Source organism: Sciurus carolinensis, chromosome 3 (assembly GCF_902686445.1).
Source record: "Sciurus carolinensis chromosome 3, mSciCar1.2, whole genome shotgun sequence".
Lineage (NCBI taxonomy): Eukaryota > Metazoa > Chordata > Mammalia > Rodentia > Sciuridae > Sciurus > Sciurus carolinensis.
The window spans coordinates 50894870-50922171 of NC_062215.1; the positions used below are offsets into that span (position 1 = coordinate 50894870).

Genomic DNA, 27302 nt, shown 5'->3' on the forward strand with positions numbered 1-27302 from the left:
TTTGCCCATTTGGGAATCAAGTTTTTTTTGTTTGTTTGTTATTGTTTTGTTGTTGAGTTGTAGGAGCTCATTATATATTATGGATGTTAACCCTTTATCAGATAAATGATTTGCAAATGTTTTCTTCCAGTCCATTGCTTGCCTTTTCACTCTGTTGATTGAGCCCTTTAAAACACAGGGCTTCAAATTCTGATGTCCAATTTGTCTATTTGTTCTCTTATTACAAGTGCTTTTGCTATCATATCCACAAAACTATTGACAAATCCAATGTAACAAAGCTCTGTTCCATATCCAAGAGTGTTCTAGTTTTAGGTCTTTGTGTTTAGCCTTTACTCTTTGTTGAACTAATTCTCTATGATATTGGATCTTCCTATCTAATGACATTCCCATTTACTTTTGCTTTCTTTTGTGTTCCTCAAAAGTTTTCTTCATAAAAATCTTGCATATTTTTAAAGTTTATTTTTAAAATTTTATTCCTCTTGGTACTATTGTAAGTAGAGACTTTTTCCCCAACACATTTTTAATTTTTATAATTTTTTTGTGGAATCTTTAGGAAGTGAAGTCTAGTAGGAGGAAGTTAGCTCATTGGGAGATTGTGTTTGAAGGAGATATTGGGACCCTCTCTTTGCTCTCTGGCTGCCATGAGGTAGACAGTATCATGTGTTCTAACCATGATGTACTGCCTTGCCACAGACCCTAAAGCAACAACCCATTCAACCATGGACTGAAACCTCCAGAAACTGCAAGCCAAAATAAACTCTTCTTCCTTATAAATAATTTATCTTAGGCATTTTATCACAGTGACAGAATGCTGACTAACTATTTTACATACACACAGAAACACCTGCATTCTACCACCTCCCAATAGCTCCACAGGCTGGGGGACAAACCTTTAATACATGGGCCTTTGGGGAATGGTCAAGACTCTAAACTACAGGACTTGGGGATATAACACAGTGGTAGAGTACTTGATTAGCGTGTGCGAGGCCCTGTGCTCAATCCCAAGCACCGTACACATGTGTGGGCGCATACACACACAAGAGGATGCAAACTACAGCAAATAGAAAACATTACTTTGCAGGTCTAACCTGTGTACCAGATCATTCTTAACCCAATCCAAAAGACTCCTGGAGTTGGGCAGCAGAAATGCATATGTTAAGAAAATGCTCTGATAGCTAGTATTTGTCAAATTTATTGAATTCTTATGATGTACCACACATTATTCTGACAATTTCCCATATATTAACGTGTGCTTAACCCTGAGCTCTTGCAGACCCTGGGCACACTCTTCGCTTTCCCTGTCCTTTTAAGTAACATCAACGCAGTGATAGACACAAACACACCAAGGCATGCAGTCCACCTGCTTCCACGTGGGATCACTCCTTGTCTACTCCTTTCTATCGGTTTCTAATAACACACGACTTCTCTACCCCATTCTCCTCTTTGTGGTTGCTTGAGGTGGAGTCTCCTCTGCAATCCAAGTAAAAATGATTCTCCCTTCCAACACAGGAAGGACACAGCAGAGACTAAAGGGATTGGTAACTATGGGAGGCGGGTGGCAGTGGAAAAGACGGGTCAAGGCTGGAGTAGCACTTCTTTGAGAACACCTAGGTGTATAGCTTTGACTGTCAAGAAATAATACTTGTTTATAGTTCTTTTTGTCTTTAACCAGTCAACATATATAAACCTGTTTTTGTCAGTTTTTGTGCTGCTGTGACCAAAGTACCTGACAAGAACAACTTAGAGGAGGAAGTTTATTTTGGCTCATGGGGTTCAGAGGTCCAGTCCATAGATGACTGACTCCATAACTGTGGGCCCAGGGTGAGGTAGAACACAATGGGGGATGGGTGTGGAGGAGGGAAGCTCCCCGCCTCATGGAAGCAAGGAAGAAGAGACAGGGAAGAGGGGAAGGGCGCCACAGGAAGACACGCCCTTCCAGGGCATGTCCCCAGTGACCCACCTCCTCCAGCCAGGCCCCACCTACCTACGGTAGGCGTCCATTCAAACTAGGACTGATTAGGTTACAGTTCTCATAATCTAATCATTTTCCCTCTGAATATTCCTGCATTAACAGGAGCTTTAGGGATCACCTCATATCTAGACCATAACAATACTGAAGTTACTTAGATTAGTTATTTTCTTCCCTATCTCTTTCAGTGTGATTACATACATCATTTGTAATACCACTAACTTGTTAATTTTTTTTTTTTTTTTTTGGTATCCCATTTTGGTCCCCTGCTACTGTGGGACCAGGATTGCAAAATATGAACCTGGAATATTCCAGAACACCAGGAAAACAGTGTGGGGTGCTAGCCAGAACCTGGAGGCCCATGCCTCCTTCCCCATGAGATATGAACAGTCCAATTTCTGCTCTTTGGCACTTTGAGAAGACACCAAAAGAAAGAAGCCCTCCTCTTTGCCTTGTGAGAACTAATCATGGAAGTGAACCAGACCCCACCCCTCTGGTAAGCCTTGTGCCTACCTCATGGAGTCATGTCAACATGTGAAGGGGTGAGAGAAGTATAGCTACCTCCCCTGAGTCCACTGGAGCCCCACAAATGCACCCCCAATTCCAAGTCTGTCTGCCCCACTCAGGATCCTGAGTAAGGACTCTTGAGTCCTCTGTGCTGGCTTAGAAGAGGAACTTGGAGGTTGGGCAGGCCCCGTTGTTGAATATTTCAACACTATCCCTGGAGGGTGGGGGGCCATTCCCGGCAGCAGCTGGAATTTCACAATGGGGGGCTCCTCTTAAAGAGGTGGGTGGGGGTGGGATGCCAGGGAGAGGCCAGGTCTTGCTTGCAAGTTTTTGACAAGAGGCTTCTTCCTGAAGAGAGGGGTTCCTATTGTCCTCCCCTGGCACCCCCTCTGAAGCCAGAGGGGACCAGTCACAAGGAATGAGTGATGACCGACTGACTCACCAGGAGGAAATGAGTGTGCCAAGGACCAGGCGCTGAGCCACTGTGCTCTGGGTTGACCCCCAGGGCAGCTCAGCTGAGGGGCCCCTCAACCAAACTCCCTTTCCCACCTCCTTAGGCTCCCCAAGCTCAGAGCAGCAGCAAGTCCTGACTCTGAGAGCTTTGGTCAGGCTCTTGGTGGCCCCAGGATGCCAGGGAAGCTGGCACTTCAGGAACTTTGCCCAGGACCCTGAGGGTATCCAGCTCTTCCATGGAGAAGGCCTTGATTGTGCCCATCAAGTGGGACAGGAGGGGGACCTGGGGGTAGCTGTTGTCCTCTAGGACAGGTGCTAGCAACAGCCCTAGAACAGTGTGTGCTGGCACCTTAAGGACAGGGGTGTGGCAGAAGTGGTGTTATTTGTGTCTTGCATTTGCATCATGACAATGTAGGACACATATGTGACTCATGACTGCCACGTGGCATGTCCATCACATTAGGGGCTGGGTAGAGGATGACTTAAAACCCAGCTCACAGAGTTTAGCACATGCTTCAGGATAGAGACACCTGGGCCTTTGTGCCCCCATGATCATTATTGCTCCAAGAGGGTCTGCTGGGTGTCCCCTCTTTGGCTCACACTCTTGTGAGCCCTGGTTCTATCTAAGGAGTTGTGCTGGGCAGCTGCTGTAGACAGGCATGGTGGGGTCATGATCCCAGCAACTGGGAGGCTAAATTTTATTTATTTATTTAGCTAGTTAGTTAGTTAGTTATTTGGTGGTGGTGGTGGTGGTACTGGGAGTTGAACCCAGGGATGCTCTACCACTGAGCCCCTTTTATTTTTTATTTTGAGACAGGCATTGTTAACTTGCACAGGCTGGACTTGAACTTGCAATTATCCTGCTTCAGCTTCCTGTGGAGTTGGGATTACAGGCTTGTGCCACCATGCCTGGCAGATTTTAAATCTCTTTTTTTTTCAGGGGCAGGTTTACTGGTGATTTAACCCAGTGGCACTTTACCACCGAGCTGTATTCCCAGTCCTTTTTATTTTGAGACAGAGTCTCACTAAAGTGTTTAGGGCCTTGATAAATTGCTGAGACTGGCCTTGAACTTGTGATCCTCCTACCTCAGCCTCCCAAATTGCTGGGATTACTGGTGTGTGCCACCACGCCCTGTAATTCTAAACCTCTTAAAGCAAAACCATGGTAATTGAGTTGGGGTAAAACTTGAATTGCTTTTGTTTTTCTAGTAACTGCATCTGGTTGCACTGAGGGATAAGGCACTGCAGTGGTTGTGATGCAGTGTTACGATGTACTGTAAAAACCCAGACTCCCTGCGTTTGGATCCTGGCTTTGTCCACCTCCTAGTTGTGTGACCTCAAGTTGTTTAACTTCTCTGTGCAACTAATTGCCCACCTCTTCCTTTCCACCAGTGTCCCACAAAGGTGATCCAGCTTCAGCCTCCCTCTGTCCTCTGGAGTAAAGTAGCAGCAAAAACTGCTCAAAGGCAGCTTTTGTTCCTGGCACCCACCCCGCACCCTGATGGGGAACTCACATCTTTGACTTGCCCCACAGTGGACTCGCAAGTTGCCCCTCCTCTCAACCCTGCCTCGGCTCCAGGTAGCATAGGAGCAGGTGAGCAAATTTGCTGAGTAGGTATTGAACTGCGAAGAAGGATGCCCTCACATGACAGGCAGCCCAGTCTGTGTAAGGGATTCTCTTTAATTCCCTACTCCCTGGCCCTTGGCTCTGGGGAGAGAAAGGAGGGCCTTCCAGGATGGTGGACAACCATTTTTCTCTCTCCCTAATCTTCTAATGACAGCATGGGGGTGTCGCTTTGTTGATTCTGGCTAACGGCCCCCTCTAAGCCCCCATCCCTACAGTCCACTGTGCCTCTGAGGACTTTGGAATGTTGGAGTCCTTGGAGTGGGACCTCAGCCACAATTTGGGAAGACAGAAAAAGTTCAGCTGATACCTTGGCCTTGAACGAGCGAGCCCTTTCTCACTCTGGCTCTCAGTTTCTCCTACTATAATTGAGGGACCTGCCAGGAAGACCTCTGATCTTCCTTCAGGAATTTGACCTGGGGGTGTGGATTGCGGACAGGGGAGAAAGCAGCCTGTGAGGACAAAGCTGGATTGGTGGCATCTGGCTTGCCATTCGTGCCCAAAGTCCTCCTGGTGATGGTGCCTAGTGGTCTGCCTTTTCCAGCAGGTGCCATCAGACCTGCACCTGCTAGGACCAATGTCCACAGTGGTCTTGGTGCTTGGACTGAAGGCAGGAGGATACAGCCTCGCCCAGTGTTATCTCCACAGGTGCTCATCCATGCCAGATGCTGGCACATGCAAGGTGCAGGAGGGGCTGAACACTGGAAAGCTGCCCTGTCTGACTCGGGGCAGTAGACTGTCTACCTGGTCCAATGGCAAGGGTAACAGTTGGGCCTAAGGATGATGAAAGGACCAAAGGATGTCTGGGGACAAACAGGTATCACTAATGGGAGCACCCAAGGTTCTTGGTCCTGAGTCACTTGTGAAGGTTTTTCTTCACTGTCTCCTTGTCAGCAGAGGTGCGGGACCTGGAAGTTCAGGCTGTGTCTGAGGCCAACTCAGCACCCCAGTCTCCTTGCTCCTGGGTCTAGGTCCTGGGCACACTGATCCCTGCACCCAGATCTTGACACATGCCATCTCCTCTTTCTGGAATACTCTTCCCCTCATTTTCCCCAGGCTCCCTCATTTATGTTAAATATCCCTCTTCAGAGACCCACAATAACCTAGAGTGGGCTCCTCAACGTTCCTCCTCCCAGAAATAGCTTTTCTTCAGAGCATGTTTGACTATGCTATGGGGTTTCCTCTTTCTTTGTCTGTTCTATTGTGAGTGTCTGTGTCGCCCTCGAGGAGCATGCCTGCTCTGTTCACTGCTGTATCTCCGGCACATTGTGGTTGGTCAAGAAATCAATGACAGAATGGATCATGGGTGCTGCTGTGTGTCTATCATTTCATAGTGCATAGTCCTCCTGGGACATCAAGGAAGTGATGTCCACAACAGGGCTTATTTTTTACTGGGCATGTGGTTCCCCCCAGGCTAGGGAAGTAGGAAGATTTGCCTATGTGGTGACTCCATGATCTGAATGCTGCAGTCCTGCAACTAGACCTGAATCAGGAGCTTATATTTCTTTGCATGTCGTTTGCATGACTCGGGTCTGAGCTCCAAGCTTCCTCTTCTGGTTTCCTGATCTGTCCCCAGATCCACAGAACTGGCCTGCCACTTCCTCTGCTTCCCCATGAACTGGTCTGACAGGCCAGTGACAAAATCTGCTCGGAAGAGGTGAATGCAGTGAACTTCCCAAGCACTGGGGCAATTGCTGCAAAGACCGTGCTGACGCAGTGGAGGCTTACGGTGTCCACTGTGACATTTAACCTTCCCAACAGCCTGGCCAGATTAGCACCATTGTCATCCCCATTTTATAGATAAGCAAACTGAGATTTGGAAAAGTTAAAGAATTTACCCCAAATCTCAGGACTAGAAAATATCAGAGTCCAGATTTGAATCCAGACCTGTTGGATGCCAGAGCCCGACTTAATCACTGTGTCATATGTATGTCATGTCTTTCTGAGGGATTTGGGGAACCCTCACCCGGATCCAAGAAGCTGGACTGTCCCTGCTGAGGCCCTGCATTCCCTCTCTGCTACTAAAGCCCTTAAGTCCCCTCCTCAGTTGCCTTCCAACAGAACTAAGCATTCCCAGAAGAATAAGGAAGGGGGACTAGGCAAGGACTTTGGATAGCTGGTGACATCATGAAGCCTCAGAGAAAGGAAAGAAAAAATGGCAAAAGAGGTTAGAGCAGAGGACACAGATGCCCATGACCTGTGTAGAGGTGTGGCAGGATGGGAATGTGGATGTGTGAGGGCACCCTGCCTGGCACCCCAGCATGGAGCACCAGCCTGTGACAGGAGATCCTATGGCCCCATCCCTGGAGGACTGGGAGGACGCAGGCCTGGAAGTTCAGAAAACAATTCCCCTCGTGATTTTGATTTTTCCCGTTGAGATTCTCCTGCCCCACTGCCCGCTGCCTCTAGGGTCTGGTCATTCTCTGTGCATCCCCTGGGCACTTGGCCCTTCACTTCTTATACCTCTGTGCTGTTCAGCCACAGGAGTGGCCTCTCCTGCTGCATAGATGTGGCCTTCCACAAACTGTTTCTGCCCTGGAGGCAGCACTAAGGCCCCTAGGGCAGTGCCCACAGTACCGAGCTACAGAGGGCTGATCACGCTGGACCGTGAGTGCCAGTCACTCTCCTGGTCCAGGTGCTGCCCTGCCAGACTCAGGGACAAGCCTCGTATTCTCTGAGAGGGGGGCTCAACAGGCTGACCTGGCATCTGTTCCCCACACAGGCGATGACTCAGGATGCAGCCAGGGGCCACGACGTGCACGGAGGACCGCATCCAGCATGCCCTGGAGCGCTGCCTGCATGGACTCAGCCTCGGCCGAGGCTCCACTTCCTGGTCAGGTAGGGCTGAGGGAGCTGGGAAGGTGTCCTGAGACCCAAGGGGGCCTCAGGAGCCGTGGTGGGCCCTGGACCAATCATGGAAGCTGGCAGATTCTGATTCACAATGAACTCTTTTTACTTTTTGGTGCTCGGTTTGAACCCAGAGCCTTGTACGTGCTGGGCAAGTGCTCTACTACTGAGCTCCAGCCCTAGCCCTCAGATTCTGTTCAAACCCTGTGTGAATGACTTAAGCAAATCCCTCGACCTCACCTGGGCAGGAGCCTGATAAAGCCTAAGTCCTCAGCATGAGGCTCTTTCTCTTTTCTCCCTTTACACCTTCCTCATCCTACTCAGGTGGTATCTTGCTTCTTAGGCATGTGCTAGAAGCACAGTTCCTTGAAGGTTTGGAATTTGCTTAGAAACACCACAGCTACTGATTCCAGAAGAGTAGCCAGGAATTCACAGGCAGCTCTCCCCAGAATTCTCCTGCTTACTTGTTTCTAGTTTTTTCCACAGCCCTGCTCTTTTCTAGCCTTTAGAACAAGGGAGAAACTTGGAAGAACTTCAGGGATCAGGGGACCCTCTATTCCATGCTTCCCAGAACTGACAACTGGGGCATCTGCAGGCTGGGGCAGGTGTGTCTCTGAGGCTGGTGACTAGTTATAAGAATTCCTTTTTCTGGTAAAGATTTTTCACATCTGTGTCTACTTGCCTCTCTACCTATGCTATGAGATGTGCCTGCTGCTACATACCTGGTTTCTTCCCACCTCAGGACCTCTGCACCTGTTTCCTGGAATTCTTCCCTCAGACTATGTATAGCTGGCTCCTTCTCATGCAGGCCTCAGCTCAAATGTCACCTCCATGGAGAGCTTTCCCTGGCCTTCAGGATTAGACAGATCTGCATTTAAACTGTCTTTAGTTTTAATGTGCAAGCTACCTATCCTTTCAGGACTCCACTTGTCTTGACTGTAAAATGGGAATAATAATAACAGGAACCACATTTCTGAAGGGAGCTTGGAACATTCAGAGGAGATAATATATGCAAAGTAGCATATTGGCACATAGTAGGTGGTCAATAAAATAGAAATTTCTCTTCTTGCCTAGTACTCAAGTTTTGATGGAGTCTAAGCTTATAGAGTTGAGGGGGATCATTAAGTAAAAGAATATGAAAAGATATGACTTTTTCAAGTTTTATAAAAGTCTATGTTTAGGGATTTCCAGGTCTTTAGAAGGAATCCATGTACATATGAGGAGACCTGGGGATTGAATCCCATGAAATGTGTGGTCAATACACCTCCACCCCTGCTATTCTCATCCCCCAACCAATATATAGCCTCCCTTGATCCCTGTGACCACCCCCTTTAATTTTTAGGGGTTTACCCTTGTCGACTTCAGGGAAACAGAGACAAACAAACTAAGAAAATCTGGGGAAGTTACGGTGACAAAGTGCTCATTATAGCTTTTTAGCTATAAATTGATTTGGCTTCCCCTTCCTGGGCTCCATTGCCAGGCAGTCCTGGGAAATCCCATGATTGTCACAGATGCACTCTTGGGCCTTAGGGTGGAGCTTGCTGTGCCTCCTCTATTTATTCTTCCAGCAGTTTCTAGCTCTGATCTAACTTCCTGTGCCTCATAGGCACCAGTATGCAGTGCAGGAAAGCAGGGGACATGGGAGAACTGATGCTCCCCAGAGGTGCAGGGGCAGAGTGCCCACAAGTTCATTGACCTCTAAGGGGTTCCCAGCCCATATCTCCAATCTGTGCTCTTGAGCCTCCTGTACAGTAGGAATAGGAAACAGGTCATCATGTCTCATTGGGGTAGGGTAGACCATTGGTTCAGCGTTCTTACTAAGGCTCTCTTACTTTAGAAAGGAATGTTCCAGTGCCATCCCCAAGAGAGGATGTTCCAGTATAGATCCCCACCCCCTCTATAGCTCCTGAGATGGTCACTGGCCTCTCTTACTCCCTTTCTAGCGGGACTGTGTCTGAACTGCTGGAGCCTACAGGAGCTGGTCAGCAGAGACCCAGGCCACTTTCTCATCCTCCTGGAGCAGATCCTGCAGAAAACCCGAGAGGTGAGGGTGTTGGGGATTGAAAGGCAGAGCTCTGGGTTTGGCATGGTAGAATTGAAAAATCATATGTCTGGATGCTTGTGCATTGAGGGTTTCTGGAAAGGTTGTGTTCACTCCAGAGTGAACATATAATTCAGAGACCTGAGTTGAAGCTGCCTCTTAGGACTGACATTGCTCATAAGTCAAGGAATAGTCTAGAAAGGAGGGAAGAAGCTTAACCAAATTCCTTTCTCAAAAGGACCCATAAGAACAAAGGCATAAAAGAGAAAAACAATTGGGAAGGGAAACTGAGGCCTCCTCTGACAGTTCAATACATGACTTTTATGACAAGGAATGCATGCAGTGCTGAGCTGGGCTAGGCTTCCAGAACACCTGCGAATCCCAAAAGAGGATTCTGGCTCTTTTATAAAGAATTCTCTTTTAATTTTTTTTTCCAAATGCATGACTGAGTTTGGAAAACATGTGATTTTTCTTTCTCTCAGTTGGCAACCTCTATAAAAAGAAAGTCTTGGTTCATCAAGACATCTAAGGTTACAATTCTGGCATTACTGTTACCTGGTGCTTTTACACTGTGATCATAAGCAAACCAGCTTAAGCACTAACCACCTCTGGGGTGCTTAACTTATAAACCCAAATGAAAAGGATCCACTCTGGTGTAGCAACAGGGGAGGGTTTTGTAGAAGGGATCAAATAGCAGTTGAGGCAGATGCATCATCTATTCAGAGTAAAGAGATGGAAAAGTCTTAAATTTCATCCAGCACAGAAGAGATAGTGGAACTTTGTCTGCCCCACCAAGCCTGCTGAGTTCCAGAATGCGCCAAGTGAATGCTAGCATTTTGACCTCCCCATCCTCTCCACAGGTCCAAGAGAAAGGCACCTATGACCTCCTCACCCCGCTGGCTCTGCTCTTCTATTCCACTGTGCTCTGTGTAAGTTCACTTGGGCCCGAGCCGGAGAGGGAGGGGAGGAGAGGGAGAAGAGGGAAGAGCAACTGCCATCAGGGGCACCGTCCTGGCTCCTGTGGGGATTAATAGAGAGGAACTCTAACTGTTTTGGCCCTCTGATGTCTTACAGAGCTGCCATCTTGAGGGGCCTCCAGTAACTCCTTGTGGCCACCGTTTTGCCTGGCATCTCTGGGCTTCCATAAAGAAACTGCTGTGACAGTATATTCATAAACCATAAGAGAGTCCATTGAGAGATTTTATGTCCACCTCAATTTTTACCCCAGAGCTCACTTTTACCCAGTGTGATCACCTCTCATGTCCACCAGACTGGTGACCCAAATGACTGTATACATGGATTCATTCCACCCAAAGAATAAACACTTGCCTGCAGTGAAGATGTTTAACTACAGGAATGAAGATCCTTCCCCCAAATAAGTGGCAACAATGCACAGTGTAGAATGACCTTTAGGTGACAATTTGCAGAGAGGCTCTCTCAAGTTTGGGTAAACTGAGGTCTGTTTGGTAAAAACAAGGCCCTGGGTGCCATCTTGCTCATCTGAGACTCACTCCTGTAACTCATTTCTCATTCTTCCTAACCTTGTTCTGCAACATACTGCTCCTAGGAAATGCCCATCCTTTGTAGAACATTCCAGAAAGGGAGAAAAAGCTGTCTTGGAATATCAGAGAGCTTATTTTCACCTACACCTCTCTTATTGCCTCTTCTCCATCCTAGACACCACACTTCCCACCAGACTCTGATCTCCTTCTGAAGGCAGCCAGAACCTACCACCGGTTCCTGACCTGGCCTGTTCCTTACTGCAGTATCTGCCAGGAACTGCTCACCTTCATCGATGCTGAACTTAAGGCCCCAGGTAAGTGTTGAGGAGGCCTGCACCAGAGGCAGGGCTCTTGTGGTCAGGAAGCTTCCAGCTCTTCTGAAACATTCTTTGGATATGACCCTCCTCACCTTTTAACCTTTAGTTCACCTCTGCCCAAGCCCTGGTCAAAACTTTGGAGTCTCTTCTTCATGGTACATACAATGTCAGGTGGCTGAGTCTGCCCAAGCTAAAGCAGTAAGTGTGGAAGGAAACTCAAGGATGAACCTTTAGGGGAAGCCGGAGCAAGGGTTCAGGACAAGAAGACCCCAACACTTCACCTGTGCCTCTGCTCCAGCTACCCAAGAGATCTCCAAGTTTGCTCATGTCAGCCAGAGAAGCCCCCAGAGTATTGACTAGAGATCCTTACTTGTTCTCTTTGCCCCAGGAGCAAACAGGCACTTGCATGTGTGGGTTAACACAGGCACAAGAGGATGGTTGGTGTTAGGAAAGGACAGGTCAGTGGTCATTGTGCAGGTGTGGACGAGGACTTGGTACTGTCCAAGTTTTCACATATGAAGTGTGAAAAGTAAGGGTTCTTGAGAAATTGAAAGTACTACTTTAGACATGCAAATGAAGTCTAGGAAAACTATAATAGAGCAAGAGAAAACAGAATCAAATATGATATGGTAGCCTTATATTAGAGTAATTCATCACATTGATATTCCAAGGAGTACAGTCACTTAACATCTCAACAGATGTCTCTAAAACATTTGGTAAATTCAACACACAGTCCAGATATTCAAAACCCCTCAATATATTGGAAATTATTTCCATAGAAGTATTTTAAATATGGCAATAGCCCAAGGTTATGTGCCAGGGGCATTTCCTTTAAACTCAATTATCTCTCTTTTTGCTTAGAGTTTTTGCCTATGCAAAAAGACTAGAATAAAGAATATTTCCTCATCAAGAGAAGATAACATTTTAATTATTTAGAGCTCAAACAAGTGCTTATCTGTCAAGTCTAAGAGAACCACCAGAATGAATAATTGTCAGAACTAGAAAATAGGTAGCTTAAGTACTTTCCCATATCAACAGCTAAGGATACACAATAGAGAGAAAAGTATAATGGCAATTAAAGATATGAAAGAAATAAAAGAAATGTGAATCAGCTACATAGAGAAAACAAACTTTACTGAAGATAAATGATTAAAGAGACATATTGCTGCATTGAATCAATATTATAATAACACTGTTAGAAAAATAAAAGCAATCTCAATTAAAATACCAACAAGATCTTTTTAAAATTTAACACACGAGTCTATTTGAAAGAAATAGCATTTATTCATGCAGTTGCCATGTATTTATTAATGTATTCTTAAAAGAGAATAAAAATGAGATATTTCCCTTACTAGGTCTTTGAGGGTAGTATAGGTTTATGGTTATTAAAATAGCACATATTGGTATAAGAATAGGTAGATTAATGGAACAAAATGTAATATCTATAAACAGAATATATAAAATTGGGTATATGACAAAACAGCACCCTCAAACCAGTGACGAAAAAATCTCAGTTATTTAATAAATGGTATCCAGATAATTGGCAGGTCGTAAGAAAAGGGTTAGAATTTCATCTTAAAAATAAAGACAAAAACCCAAAAGAAGGCCCATCTCAAACAAAACAACTTGCAGAGAGATGAAAGGTTTAAGCATGGAAAATAAGGTCATCAAAGCAGTAGAAGAAAATAAATTACAAGATCCTGGACTGGAGAAGAGTTAGCAAATTCTTTGGACCTCTTGGTGGTGACTGGAGTCCCCTTACCGGGAGGCTAGGTTTTCTTCCCCTCTGTGTTTTGGAGAGAAAGAAATCAAAATACATATGCCTTGGCAGGGCCTCCAGTTTATACCAAAGATCTGTGACTCTTGCTTATTTTGAAAAGAGTAAGGGAGATGTTGGGTTTGGGGAGGGGCATCACCTGTGGGGAAACCGCTTCCCAATTTCAAGTAGTACCAGCTGGCTCCCCTCAATTGAATGCGTGCTATGCCTTGAGGTATTTTTGTGGGCAGCTGGGCTGGAACTCTTCTGGGCAGCCCAGCAAGCAGATGTGAGGAGAGGCAGGTGGGGGTAAGGCCCAGACCCTGTGCTGACGGACTGTTAGGCCTAGAGCACGAGAGCCAGGCAGAGCAGCCACTAGAGATGGGGCTGGAAATGGTCCTTTGCCTTAGAGCAGGGAAGACCCTTAGAACCATCACTCAAGGTACTCAGGACCTCTGGACATTGCCCCTGGGACCACATGAGGCCTCAGATATCCTGGTGATTAGGGAGAAGGCAGATGCCTAGAAAGGGAAACTAAGGCCAAGCTGCCCATGCTCTTTGTTTAGGGAAAGCAGAACCGAAATAGGAAACCATTAACTCTCCCTTATGTCAGAGAATAATTTTCAAACAGTTAAAAAAATACATACAAATAGAACTACCACCATTTTACCCAGTTATCCCACTCCTTGGGATATATCCAAAAGATTTATAATCAGCATACTATAGTGACACAGCCACATCAGGGTTTATAGCAGCACAATTCACAATAGCTAAGCTATGGAACCAACCTAGATGCCCATCAGCAGATGAAAGGATAAATAAATTGTGGTATATATACACAATAGAACAGTATTCAGCCATAAAGAAGAATGACTTTATGACATTTGCCAGTAAATAGATGGATCTGGAGAATATCATGCTAAGTGAAATAGCCAATTCCAAAAAAAACAAAAGTTGAATAATTTCACAGATATGTGGACACTGAACCACAGTGGGGAGAGGGGGAAGAAGAAAAGTTCAGCAGGTTAAACAAAGGGGAATGAAAGGAACAGGGGATAGGAATAGGAAAGACAGTGGAATAAATCTAACATAATTTTCCTGTGTACACATGAAATGACCTAAGTGAACCCCACCATTGTGCCCATCTGCAAGAATGGAGTCCTATGCTTGTATAATTTTGTCAAAATGGATTCCCACTGTCATGTATAACTAAGAAGAACCAATAAAATAAAATTTAAAAAATTTAAATGATAAAATAAACTAGATACACAAATGAACACAAGCATTGAAGTTGATGGAAATATTGTACAATAAAGGATTTTTCATGAGAATTTTGTAAATATTAACCAAACCTAAACAAATGTGTTAGTATTTTTATGGATTATTCAAACATAACAAAAAAGTATAGAAAATAACATTTAAGGGCTGGGTACTCACCACCCAACATTATCAAATTCACAACTCAAATGCCCTCATTTCAGGTTTCATCATTGCAATAAATAATACATAAATGTTTAAAGTCAAAACAAAACAAAACAAAACAAAAAACCCAACCCACAAACAAATATATTGTGAGCCTGTGTCAGAGATGAATCAACTCACTGCTGAGGGAGCCAGCAAGATTGTAGAGGTAGTTTAAAGAAAGATGGAAACTGATACAAGGTTCTCATATAAACTAGAATAAGACTGGACTTTTAGGTGCAAAATTAGTTGCTATCACAAAGGGGAATGAAATCAGCACTTCTTGGGTTGTGCTTTCTACCAAACAAAAAACACTTGCAACTTATCTCACTTCCACAAGTTAATCTTTAATAAAGAACTTGAACCCTAATTAACAGCAAATAGTAGATTAAATAAAACTACCTTCCTCTACATAAACCTAAGGTAGGTTTGTTAGAAAATGCTTTAGTATGATTTTTGGTGATACGCCTTCCCGAGTCCTGCCTCTTCCCTCAGTAATCCCAGCTGAGGGAGGCAATAGGAGGAAGTGAGAAGGCTAGAATGGAGGCTGGGAACTTGAGGCCTTGGAGGAAAGGCCAGATAGTTTAGTTGTTACCTATACTTGGCATCAGACCATTATGGTTTCAAATCTTGGGTCTGGGTCTTTCTCTCACTATCTGTGGGGCTTACAGAGAGACATTTAATTTATATAAGCCTCAGTTCCTCGTCTATAAAATGGGAATATGATGACACCTCTTTTTCAGAGCAGTTTATGAGGATTAATGTTGCCTACATGATTTCACATTGCTGTGGTCAGAAGGTGGTAGTGTTAGTTTAAGAGATGGGTCCTGGCAAGGTTGCAGGGAGAAGATAACAGGGGGCCTGGGGAGCTGGGTTCTCTACCCACGGAGCCTAAGGGACCCAGTTGCCATGGATATTGTGGCTGGGTGGCAGAGGAAGTGGGCTGGTTATCAAGACTGGGACCTCCCCCTTCTTCCTGACTCCACCCCCATTGGGGTCACCTCACATCAGTGCCACTGGGTCCTGCCCCCCCATAGCCCTCTTGAGCTCAGCCCACATGTTTGTTAAATATTTACTCCATGCCCACAAAGCAGCACACACCACATACTTTCCTGCAAAGAACTGATCTGTAATCTGAGTGGCAACTGTGGGTATCCTGTGTGCAAGTCACTCAGCAGTCTTCGAAGCACACAAACCTCAGGAGTGCTATTCCAGACCACAGCCCTGCAACGTCAGAGAGAGAAAGTAATAGTATCCCATTCCGTACACAAGAAAACGCAGATTCAGAAGAGGTCAGCGTCCCTTGTCCAAAACAAAATCAAGTGGAAGAGGAGCAAGGACCTTGGTTAGACCAAGACCTTTGCTTCATCACTTACTAGCTGAAGGTCTTGGGCAAGTTATCTATGCTCTCCCTGTCAAAAGCAAAACTTATGTTAATGGTGATGATGACTATATGGAAGATGAGATAGTTTCATTTACTGTGTGCTGATGGTGTCTTAAACACTTCTGAGCATCAGTCCCACATACCCATAAAACCCCTGTTGGATAGCGACTATCATACCCATCTTTCCAATGATGAAGCAGAAAGCTGGACAGTTGAGTAGCTGGTGCCCAGTCACAGAGCTAACAGGGGTGCCACTGCTTGAACCTGTATGTCTCTTTGGTTCCAGAAACCATAGCATATTCTCCTGTTTGCATAAAGCTTTGTTTCTACCTGCAAGCAGAGACAGGTGACTGACTGTGTGACCCAAAGACTCTGGGCTGACCCGGCTGTCGTTTTGTAGCACTTTCCTCCCTGGGGAATTTCTCTCTTTTTTTCCACCCCTTTTGGACACCACCAATGCTTTCCTGCCCTTTGACTTCCTGTCAAAGTAGAAGAAACCTCAACCTCGGCTCATTCAGTTTTGCCTATGAACTGGTAGCAGGTGAATTCTGGATATTCTTCGGTGGCAATAAGTTCTCTTGAGATATTACTCATTGAGATATTTGATCTTTATTCTTTCTGTCTCTGATGATGGGATAAAGGGTTTAGTATGTTTGAAGGAACGAATGTCAAACATCATTGACTGGTGGGTGGGGGAGATTCAGGGAAAAGAACAGAGTGCAGGTGTCCCAGAAATCACAGGTTGTGATCAGCTAGGACTAAGCTGGCTGTATATTACAGAAAGCCCAGAAATAACAGTGGCTTAAATTCAGAAGGATTTATTTTGTCCTTATACAAAATAAAAACATCCGGAAAAAGGCAGTCCAGCATTGGTAAGTGACCCCACAAACACCCTGGATTGACCTTCTCTCACCTTTTGGGTCCACCATTCTTAGCTGGAGTCATTGTCCTCAAGGACATTTCATGGTATAAAATGGTTGCTGGAGCTCTTGACATCATATCCACATCCCAGTTCACAGAAAGGAAGAAGTGAGAGAGGTTGCAAAAATGAATCCAGCCAACACCTTCTGCAAGGGTGGTTGAGAAGCGTGACTTCATAGCCCAGTGTCCCATTAGTGAGGAAGAAAGAAGAATGGATATTGCGTAGATGACTAGAACTTTCTGCTGTGTAAGATTTACTTGTAAAAGTGGCCCAGAAAACCCACTCTTGGTGTGACTCTTGGAAGGGTAGTGAAAGGGGTATCATGGCAGGTCTTGCCTTACTTACCCCCAGGCCTGCAAAGCTGGAGGACCTCACCCCACAGGCATTCCTGTGGGTTCACGCCAGAATGGGTCTTCTGTTATCATTGTCCTGTTGATTCCAAGAATTGAAATCCACTCTGCCAGCACCGAGATCTGCATACCAGTTTCCTTCTCCTCTTGCCTTTCCTAACCGCATCCCTTCCCATCCTCTGCCTCTCTGCTCCCAGACTTCCACCTGGCAGGGATCCCAGGCCTTCCTGCCCATGTCCTCCCACTGCCTTTGTTTGAAGACTATGCTGTACCTTCCTGCCCAGCGCCTGCTGAGGCTACATGGCCACAAGTCCCAGGTTCCTTCAGCCCCTCCAGAATCCAGTATCCCAAGATGGGGAGCAGGAAGGTATTACTCATGGGTCCCCAGTTGGGAGAAAGTATAAGAGAGACCTAGTTGCTGGGAGTGTCATGCCTGGGTCTGCTATAGGTCAGACTTTCAAGCTGTCAACCATGAGCTGACATTAATTATAGAAACTGGAGAACTGAACGACACCGTCTCCTTTGGGGATTGCAACACAGTTAGGCTGGGCTCTGCTTTACGTTAGTGCTGTTGACTTCATGGAATCTTGCTTTTATGCCTTGTAAGGGGAAACTGAGTCAAAATGTTGTTGCTGCCTGCCTCACCTGGGCCAAGAACTCCCAGCATTCTCAGCGCAGTGCGTTGGTGTGTTGTTTACTTTATATCCATACTTGCTTGAGGGCAGAAATGGTGACTTTTCTGTGTCCTTGGTCTTCACGGTCTGCTGCTTTGTGTACAGAGCCATCTACTTGCCACCTTAAGACAGAGTGACAGCTGAGGTGGGCAAATGTGTCTCCACCGTGAAGAGACCTGAATGTCTGGAGAGTGAACTTTGCCATGACTGCATGGCACCCTGTCAGTACCCACTTTCTGTCCCTAGAGGGTGGCTCCACTCCATTTCCTGCTTACAAGAACCTGAAATAGGCACAACCCAGGCAAAGTTTTTGTTTTTGTTGTTCAATATCTGCAGTTTGGGTGGGTCTAAGAAGCAACCTCAGAAAGTTGGTCCCATCTGCCCAGGTGACCAAATGTGTTTTTCAGTTTTCCATCATCATAATAAAATACCTGAGATGTCCATCACTATAACAAAATATCTGAGATAATTAATTTATAAAGAGAAAAAGTTTCCTTGGGCTCACAGTTTTGAAGGTGCCAGTCCAAAATCAAATGGCCCCCATTGCTTTGGGCTTGTGGCAAGGTGGTACATCATGGTGGAAGCATGTGGTACAGCAGGACCATTCGCCTCATTGCCAGAAGGCAACAGAGAGGAAGAGGAAGGGGCTGGGCTCACACAATCCCCTTTGAGGCCACAGCCTCAGTGACCTAAGTACTTTCCACTAGGTCCTACTTCTCAGTCTCCATCACTTCCCAAGAGTGGGCCAAGCTTTAACAAATGGGCCTTTGGGACTCAGGATTCAAGTAGAGCACTAGGGATGGACCAGGCTCCCTGTTGAGGGACTGGGGTGTGGGGTTAAAGGTGATCTTGGTACTGATATTGCCACCTGTCTTAGCAGTAATGATCTTTCTGGTGCCACCTGGGAACATAATGAAAAGCAGGGTCCATCTGTCTTGCAGGATGCTGGGAGACAGTTCTAACCTCACAAGGTACCCCAACAAATGGGGAGCTGGAATACAATTTCTAAACCCGGTTCAAAGAGTCAGTTTTCAAAAATAAATAAATAAATAAATAGGATCAAAGTCTTTTTTCTTATTACAGGATTTTCTTATTTGCTTCTAGTTCTGGCCCCAGCCCCTCAATCCATTCCCCGCAAACTCCACACCCCAAGATGAGCAGTGAGGCCATTACCAAGAGAGGCCAAGAAGGGGGACTTGATGGGTGTCATCAGGGTGGGGTTGGGGGGGTTTGTCTGATGATACCTTTGCTCACTTGGGAACTGATAGGGTCTTGGGTATTCAGACAGGTCAGTCAGCTCTGAAAACAGCTCCCTCTGAATCCGGGTGATGCCCTTTCAAATATCCTCCAATAATGAAGCAAAAAACCACAGGCAGTTATTGGGAATCCACATGGGGAATAGGGAGCAACCCCAGCTCTAACTGTACTATAATCCTAAAATATGGCCAGGAAAGTATCCCAGGGTACACGGGTATAGGAATGTGAGATGTTAGAGAACGTTTCTCATTATGGACGCCGCAGACGAGCAGAATCCATAAACACTCCATAAACAGAATCCCAAGAAAAGTGATGGTTAAGACTGAGCTGTTCTATTTAGGGACAGGGGAAATACCGGTGAGCTCTGGGAAGGCTGTGGGATTGGAAGCGTTTTGAAGGAAACCTGATGTGGAAGAAGAGCGATTTCACAGCCTGCTGCTCCTCAGAGTGTGACGAGTTGTATGTCCTGGGTCAATGAAGGCAGAGTGGGGGTGAAGATAAGAGGTCAGTGGGATGTGGACTACGTGTTTAAAATAAATAAATAAACAGGGCTGAGGATGTAGCTCAGTGTAGAGCGCTTACCTAGCTTGTGTGGGGCCCTGGGTTCCATCCTCAGCACTGAAAAAAAATGAAGTAGTAAAGAAAAAAGAAATGAGGTTAGGAGATTTTTCTTGCGTGTGTTTTGCAGTTAGGGAGTCTGAGGTGGGGGAATATCCGTTTGTCTCCACTATATTCTATTTGGGGGGCGGGTAGGGGTTTCAAGCAGAGCTTTTCTCTGTAATGTATACAAGCAGCCACCAGATGGTGTCCCAAGTCCTGAGAGTGACAGCACAACCTCAGGGACTTAGCCCCATAGCTATAGTATTAGTTCAAGCCCAGACCCAGGTGGCCAGCTCCTCACAGGGACTTCCCCGTGACCACCTCCAACCTCAGACAAGAGGGTGGCCTGCCTCACCACAGCCCCAGCCCTGCCTCGGTTTACCTTCATCTGTAAGAGAGCGGATTGTTTAATCTCACTGCGGTTGATGTAGACTGAATACATACTGTAAAGTGATACTGTCCAACTGCAGAGTCTTGTGGCAGAAAAAAAAAAAACAGAAAATGTTTGTTTGGTTTCTTCCCGGCAGGGTTGAAGGCACAGGAGACAGAGCAATGGAAGGGCCTGGAGAGGAAGGGCTGTAGGCTGGGAGGGGAACTGGGGTCCAGACTTCAGAGAAAGTAACCTTAGGCAAGACACCAGCTTCCCATGGGGTGTGGGAAGCCAGGCAGATCTGTGGAGGTTGGACGGTTACTGCCTGGCAGGAACTGAGGCTGAGCCAGGGGGCTGAGGGATCCCTGGGACACATGCCCACCAGGACCATGGGTTGTGGTGGTTGGTGCCAGGGACCCAGCAACATATGGGTAGTGCGAGACTCCACAGCCTCCTGAGCTCAGGTTCTCCCTCCCACCGGTGCTCTGCCTCGCAGTCGCTAAAGAGGGCAATGTTATAGGCTGGTGGATCCCAGGAGGGGCTGAGGAAGCATGGACTGTTCAGGGTCTCAGAGGCCACCCATCTAAGCCACCCCTAACAGGGCGGAACTGAGACTCCGAGGTAAAATGATCTACTCAAGATCATGTGGAAGTTGATATCAGACCAGAGACCCTGCATCTTATAGAAGAAAAAGTAGGTCCAAATCTTCAACTTGTTGGCTTAGGATCAGACTTCCTTAACAGGACTCCCATAGCACAAGAAATAAAAGCAAGAATCAATAACTGGGATAGATTCAAACTAAATAGCTTTCTCTCATCAAAGGAAACTATCAGCAATGCGAAGAGAGAGCCTACAGAGTGGGAGAATATCTTTGCCACTCATACTTCAGATAGAGCACTAATTTCCAGAATATATAAAGAACTCAAAAAACTCTACACCAAGAATATAAATAACCCAATCAACAAATGGGCTAAGGATTTGAACAGACACTTCACAGAAGATCTACAAGCAATCAACAAACATATGAAAAAATGTTCACCATCTTTAGTAATAAGAGAAATACAAATCAAAACTACACTAAGATTCCATCTCACCCCAATTAGAATGATGATTATCAAGAACACAAGCAACAATAGGTGTTGGCGAGGATGTGGGGGAAAAGGTACACTCATACATTGCTGGTGGGGTTGCAAATTAGTGCAGCCACTCTGAAAAACAGTGTGGAGATTCCTTAGAAAACTTGGAATGGACCTACCATTTGACCCAGCTATCCCACTCCTTGGCCTATACCAAAGGACTTAAAATCAGCATACTACAGAGATACAGTCACATCAATGTTCATAGCTGCTCAATTCACAATAACCAGACTATGGAACCAACCTAGATGCCCTTCAATTGATGAATGGATAAAGAAACCATGGCATATATATATATATATATATATATATATATATATATATATATACACAATGGAATATTATTCAGCTATAAAGAATAATAAAATTATGGCATTTGCAGGCAAATGGATGAAATTGGAGAATATCATGTTAAGTGAGATAAGCCAATCTCAAAAATCCAAAAGACAAATGATCTCACTGATAAGCAGATGATGACACATAATGGGGGGTGGGAGGGGGGCAAGAATGGAGGAAGGAGGGACTGTATAGAGGGAAAAGAGAGGTGGGAGGGGTGGGGGAAGGAAAAAATAATGGAATGAATCAAATATCATTACTCTATGTAAATGTATGAATATGCAAATGGTATGCTGTTACTCCATGTACAAACAGAAACAACATGTATCCCATTTGTTTACAATAAAAATAAATTTTAAAAAAAGAATAAAATAAAATAAATAAACAAAGGGAGCATAAAGGAAGATAAAAAAAAAATCAGCCAATGTTCACATTGGAATTTCAGTAGCATGAGCAACTTCTTTGCTGAACTGAATATTAGTCAAATGTTTATTTGTAGACTGACTTTGCCAAACACGTTTGAATTGCAACTGTAGGTTAGCTATGAATACAAGTGTTAGGCAAAAATCACTGAAACTGTCGTGTGAAAATCAGTTGGCCATATAGAAGTCATTATTAAACAGTGTTATATATTTTGTTTTGTTTTTTTTTGTTTTGTTTTGTTTTGGTGCTGGGGATCGAACCCAGGGCCTTGTGCTTGCAAGGCAAGCACTTGCCGACTGAGCTATCTCCCCAGCCCTATATTTTGTTTTGTAAAAAAAAAAAAAGATCATGTGGAGGAGCCAGGACAGAAATCAGGCCTCTGACCAGGGCTCCAACCCTGCATCCTTTTCTTCCTTCCTTGCCAGGCTGCCCGCTGCCTGGAGACTGGGCAGACTGTCTGCGAGGGGACTGGGCAGCCCTTTGAATGGAAGGGCAACTGGAGCAGAAACCCCCCAAAAGTGGCTGAGGCTCAGGATGGATTTGGGAGGTGGAGGCTGAGGTCACAAAGGTGGGGTCGGGGAGTCATTTGTGAAGAATGACTGGAAACACAGAAGTAAATGCCAGGCACGTGAAAGGTCCAAATAGCAACTCTCTTCCCCAGGGTTCTCCTGAGCCTCATCCGGGAACTTCTGACCTGACTGACCAGTGCCTGTCTTGTTGTAAGGCACAAGTACATGATTGCTAAGGGAAGAGATAAGCCCATGAACTCTCTTTTCTTTGTTGTTGGCCCACAGGAATCTCCTACCAGAGACTGGTGCGGTCTGAGCAGGGCCTGCCCATCAGGAGTCAACGAAGCTCCACCGTGTGAGTTTTCTTGGGGCAGGGAAAAACTGGAAGAGAACCTCTCACCCTTTCACCAGCCTCTCCACCCTGGCATCTGGCATTCCCCCATCACTGCACCCTTTCCCACCCTAGTCACCAATTAGTAGGTTTCAAAGGATCAACAACCCTCTGGAATTGCTGGTGATGTTTTGTGTATAACTTCATTTTTCTGGGATGAGGGTCTTCCTTCAGATTCTTGAAAGGCGTTTGCATCAATCATGTCAGGTACTAGGTTCACATTACCTCATTCATTCCTGCTTTTCAGAAGAGGAAACTGGAAGTCAGAGAGGCCAAATAACTTCCCCAAGGCACACAGCTAGTGAATGTGTAACCAGGGTTTGAGCGTCAGTCATACTCCAAGGTCCTTGCTCTTTCCATAGTGTCTTTCTCCTGTTACTGAAACAGTGTTTCCCAAACTCTTTTGACCAGGATATATAATTTAGAAAATACATTTTTTATATGATGTTCTGGCACACAGAGAGCTGAAACATTTTTCATGAACTGAAACTTACCCCTGTCATTTAAATAACAAGTTCTGTTGTGGCTCTCCAAACCAATTTCATTAACCCACTCCTGGGTCCTGGCTTATAGTTTGAAAAGCATCAGAAAAGAGGCACCCATTCCAAGGATCCTCTGGAGATCTCAAAGTTACATGGGTTCCGTCTTATTGCCATCTCACTTTGACATGTTACAAACGCGGGGACCCTGTCCTCCACCAGCTCAGAAATTCTAGCTGCCCCATCCCTCCCACTCCATAGCCTAGGGGTTCACTTCACATCGAGCAAATATTTTTGAGGTGGTTGGAATACTTCTGGGGTAAAAACAAGCAAATAAAAAGTCTACGGTAGATGTTGAGACAGACCTAAAAATGTCATATAGTAGCCCCCTCTTATCTGCAAGAGATACATTCTAAGGCATGCAGTGGATGCTTGAAACTGCAGATAGTACTGAATTCTACATAGGCTGAGAATATTCACCTTTTCACTTAAAGGAAACACTTTGTAGTGGTTTTGGCTCATCTGAATTTTCAGCATCACTCCTCTTGTGCTTTGGGGCCAGTATTAAGTAAAATAAGGGTTCCTTGAGCATAAGCACATGATACCATGTCAATCTAAGTGATCATGGAGATAGCTACTGAGTGACTAATAGGCAGGTAGATATGCTGTGTGGATATGCTGGACTAAGGGATGATTTATGTCCCAGGTGGGCTGCAGCTGGTCTGCCTGAGATTTCAACGTTACTTAGAATGGTATGCAATTTAAAATTTATGAATCCTTCACTGCAGGAATTTTTCATTTAATATTTTCAGAGCATGGTTGACTTCAGGTAAACAAAACCTTAGATAAGGGGAGACTACAGGCAGGTGGGCTGTAGGCAGGTGGGCTGGTGAATAATCTCCTGCACCTTTAAGGTACTTACTGGGCTTTGGGCACTCTTTACACATCTTCACATGTGTTAACTCACTTAATCCTCAAGCTAATCCTGTGAGAAAGGTGTTTTTCAGATAAGGGAACTGAGGCTCAGAGAGGTTAATGGGAAGAGCTTAGGGTTGGGAGATGATCTCACTTCCATTATCTATAAACTGGGAATGATGAAAAGTTCTTCAATAATGAAATCATGCGGGACCTCGGTCTTGTCCTTCAAACAGTGGTGCTTAGCACATGCCCATAGTGGGGAAAAAAAGATCAAGAGCTCAGCAAGGGAGAAGGGCTCAGACACATGCCCCTTATAAGAGCCTGTCTCCTTTTCCTCAAAAATGGGGAAATAAAAACCAGTTTCTGCCCAGTTGATGGGACTCTGTTCTGTCTCTCTGCCCTGAAGCTGGGGGCCCAGCTCTGGGACAGACATCCACACAGCCTTCCGGGAACCCTACTTGCACAGTTTTTCTTTGCTCTGAGTTTTAACACAACACAACGGAATTGTGAGGATAAGAGTAAACTTATGAATGTTTTATCACGATGGTTCAAATTTGAGATCGTGCAGTCATGGGGGACTTGGCACGGGGGAAATGAGGAGACCACGTGTATTAACTATTACCAGTATCTGAAGGTTCATGATTCTCCTAACATTTGTGTATGTTTAAACGTTTCCATAATAAAGAAATTTAAACACTAGCACCAAGAGGGAACCCAGACATCCAGTGGGAAGGGAGGTGGAGGTGACTGAGCAAACGCCCACCCGCTAGCCCAATGTGAGCCTGCATGATGGCTTTGGGCTAATTTGAAAAGATATCCCCATGAGTGGAGGAATCAGATGAAGCCCTGACTGGTACCCCCTCCTATGGGCACATGCCACTCTGCTCCATGAGGAATTTCAGGCCCTACCTGTCTCAGACCAGACAGCAGGTGGCTGCCCTGTGCCCCTCTACCCCCACCAAAAGGGTCAGTTGGCTTCAAGTCACCTGGACAAAACTACCATCCTCTTTTGAATAATTTGCATCCACCTAGATGTGCCATAGGAAAAAACGTTTGTATGAAAATTAAGGCTAAGATTCATTTTTCTTAAAAACTAAGTTCGGTTTGGAAAGTCTTTGAAAGCTCCAGCTGCAAAAATACTCCAAAGTACTCCACAAGCATTCCTCTTGGAAATGGAACCTTGAGCCCTCCAGGCTGCTCTCCTTGCCTCCTGCTCTTGCTTGCTCAGGCCCTACTGGGCTGTGAGGAGGCCCAGGCCTCGGTGGAGCTGAGCTCTGAGCTCTGTAGGGCAAGGTGTGCGGCTATGCCTTGGCCTGGTGACCACCCCAGGTCTCACTGCTGGTCCTCTGTGTCTCTAGCACTGTGCTGTTGCTGAACCCAGTGGAGGTACAGGCTGAGTTCCTTGCCGTGGCTGACAAGTTGAGCACACCTGGGCACTCCCCCCACAGCGCCTACACCACCCTGCTCCTGCATGCCTTCCAGGCCACCTTTGGTGCCCACTGTGACCTCCCTGGCCTGCACTGTAGGCTGCAGGTATGGACATGGGATCCTGGGGTTCTGGTGACTTCTGGCACTTCTCCTGAGAGCCACAGCTCCCTCTCTGTTCCATCTTGGCTGCAGCCTCTGCTCTCTTACCCCAAGTGACATGGCAGGACAATGGCTAGATCCTGACCAGAGTTAGGTGGCACCTTGGGTAAGAAGCTGGGTGCTGATGCCTGATGCCTCAGAAGAAGGCACCCGGAATGGGAATGGGCATTTGATTGAGGCCTGGCTTTTAGTTCTAGCTCTGTGACCAGTCAGCTGTGTCACTCTGGACAGCCACTTCTCTCTGGGTGCAGTGAGGAGTCTGAAGTCCCTCCTGCTCTGCAGTCTTCTGCCTCTGAGTCCTTCTCTCTGGATCATTTCCTGAGAGTAGAGAGGAGGCAGGGGGAGGCCCAGCTCCCTAGCCAGCTGTAGTAGAGGTGGGCAGTGAGACCAGGGTGCAGACTGGTGGCTGCTGGCTTTGTCGAGATCCTGGGAACTGCAAAAGGCAGGTGACCAGGCCACTGGACAAGAGCAAACCTCATCTCTCCTGGACTTTCAGTCCAAGACCCTGGCAGAGCTCGAGGACATCTTCACAGAGACTGCTGAGGCACAGGAGCAGGCATCTGAAATCGGGGATGCAACTGAGGCTCGGAAGTGGCTCAGGACGAAGCTCCAGGCAGTGGGAGAAAAAGCTGGCTTCCCTGAGGTCTTAGGTGAGGCTCTGAGGGCAGGGGAACTTTGTCTTCTTTCCCTGTCACCTGTTATAGCTCTCAGGGGGTGTAGGTAGTGGGCCTGATAGCTCTGCTCTACATAGCCATTCAGGGACCCAGGGATTTCACCCATCTTGTTGCTCCACCATCCCTTAGGGCACTGATCCGTCTGCAGGTGCAGGGTTGGATTGCTGTCATGTTGGCAGCTTGTGGGAAGAGGAAAAGCCAGGGCTTGCCAGGGTCACGGGGCTTGGTTGTTTTGTTGAAGGTGCTGGAGAAGCTGCACACATCCCTTCCGCATGTATCCCTTTAAGCCCACCTGTATAAAACAGCCACACTTTGCCCTGAAGGAGCCCAGGAAATGTCCTCTCTACAACTCTTCCCCCACAGAATAAGGGAGCACAGATTCTGGGAACACTTAGCAGTTTCCATTACAATATTTCCCATACAAATCTTTTAAGATAGTTTTATTCTTTTCCCATTTGGACATGGTAAAATGAGGCTCAGGGACTGTGATGTGGCCATATCCACCCAGCTAGTAAAGCACACGGCTTTATATCATGTGCTTCAAAGAAAAGCCCTCTGGCTGGGAGCCAGGCATCCTGGCTCTAACTCGGCCTCACACTGTCCAGGTGCATGGCCTCATGCCAGTCCTTCCCCAACTCTGGCCTCTTCTCTAAGTCAAAGGGTCTGCGCTGGGCACAACACCCTTTCCCAGTCCTCTTCTCCTGCCCTCACTTCTCTTACAGACACCATGAAACCTGGGAAGCTCCACACCATCCCCATCCCTGTCGCCAGGTGCTATACCTACAGCTGGAACCAGGACAGCTTTGGTAAGAAGT

At 46.1% G+C, this 27302-nt stretch overlaps 1 protein-coding gene across 6 annotated transcripts in view; it reads left to right on the forward strand.

The window, feature by feature from the left end:
* The window catches only part of Pik3r5 (phosphoinositide-3-kinase regulatory subunit 5), a 73067-nt gene that overhangs the window by 40107 nt on the left and 5658 nt on the right, over positions 1 to 27302 (forward strand). For 4 of the 6 annotated variants that reach the window (XR_007107954.1, XM_047547559.1, XM_047547558.1 and 1 more), the window contains exons 2-9: positions 7276 to 7391; positions 9344 to 9444; positions 10302 to 10370; positions 11119 to 11257; positions 22724 to 22793; positions 25585 to 25759; positions 26310 to 26463; positions 27210 to 27293. Coding sequence is in view for 5 of the 6 variants with exons in the window: in XM_047547559.1 (XP_047403515.1) it covers positions 7289 to 7391; positions 9344 to 9444; positions 10302 to 10370; positions 11119 to 11257; positions 22724 to 22793; positions 25585 to 25759; positions 26310 to 26463; positions 27210 to 27293 (895 nt within the window). In the remaining variant the exon portion in view is untranslated. Of the gene's footprint in view, positions 1 to 2332; positions 2466 to 4321; positions 4524 to 7275; positions 7392 to 9343; positions 9445 to 10301; positions 10371 to 11118; positions 11258 to 22723; positions 22794 to 25584; positions 25760 to 26309; positions 26464 to 27209; positions 27294 to 27302 lie in introns of those variants that run through there. The other 2 variants (XM_047547557.1, XM_047547556.1) reach the window with 2 other exon arrangements.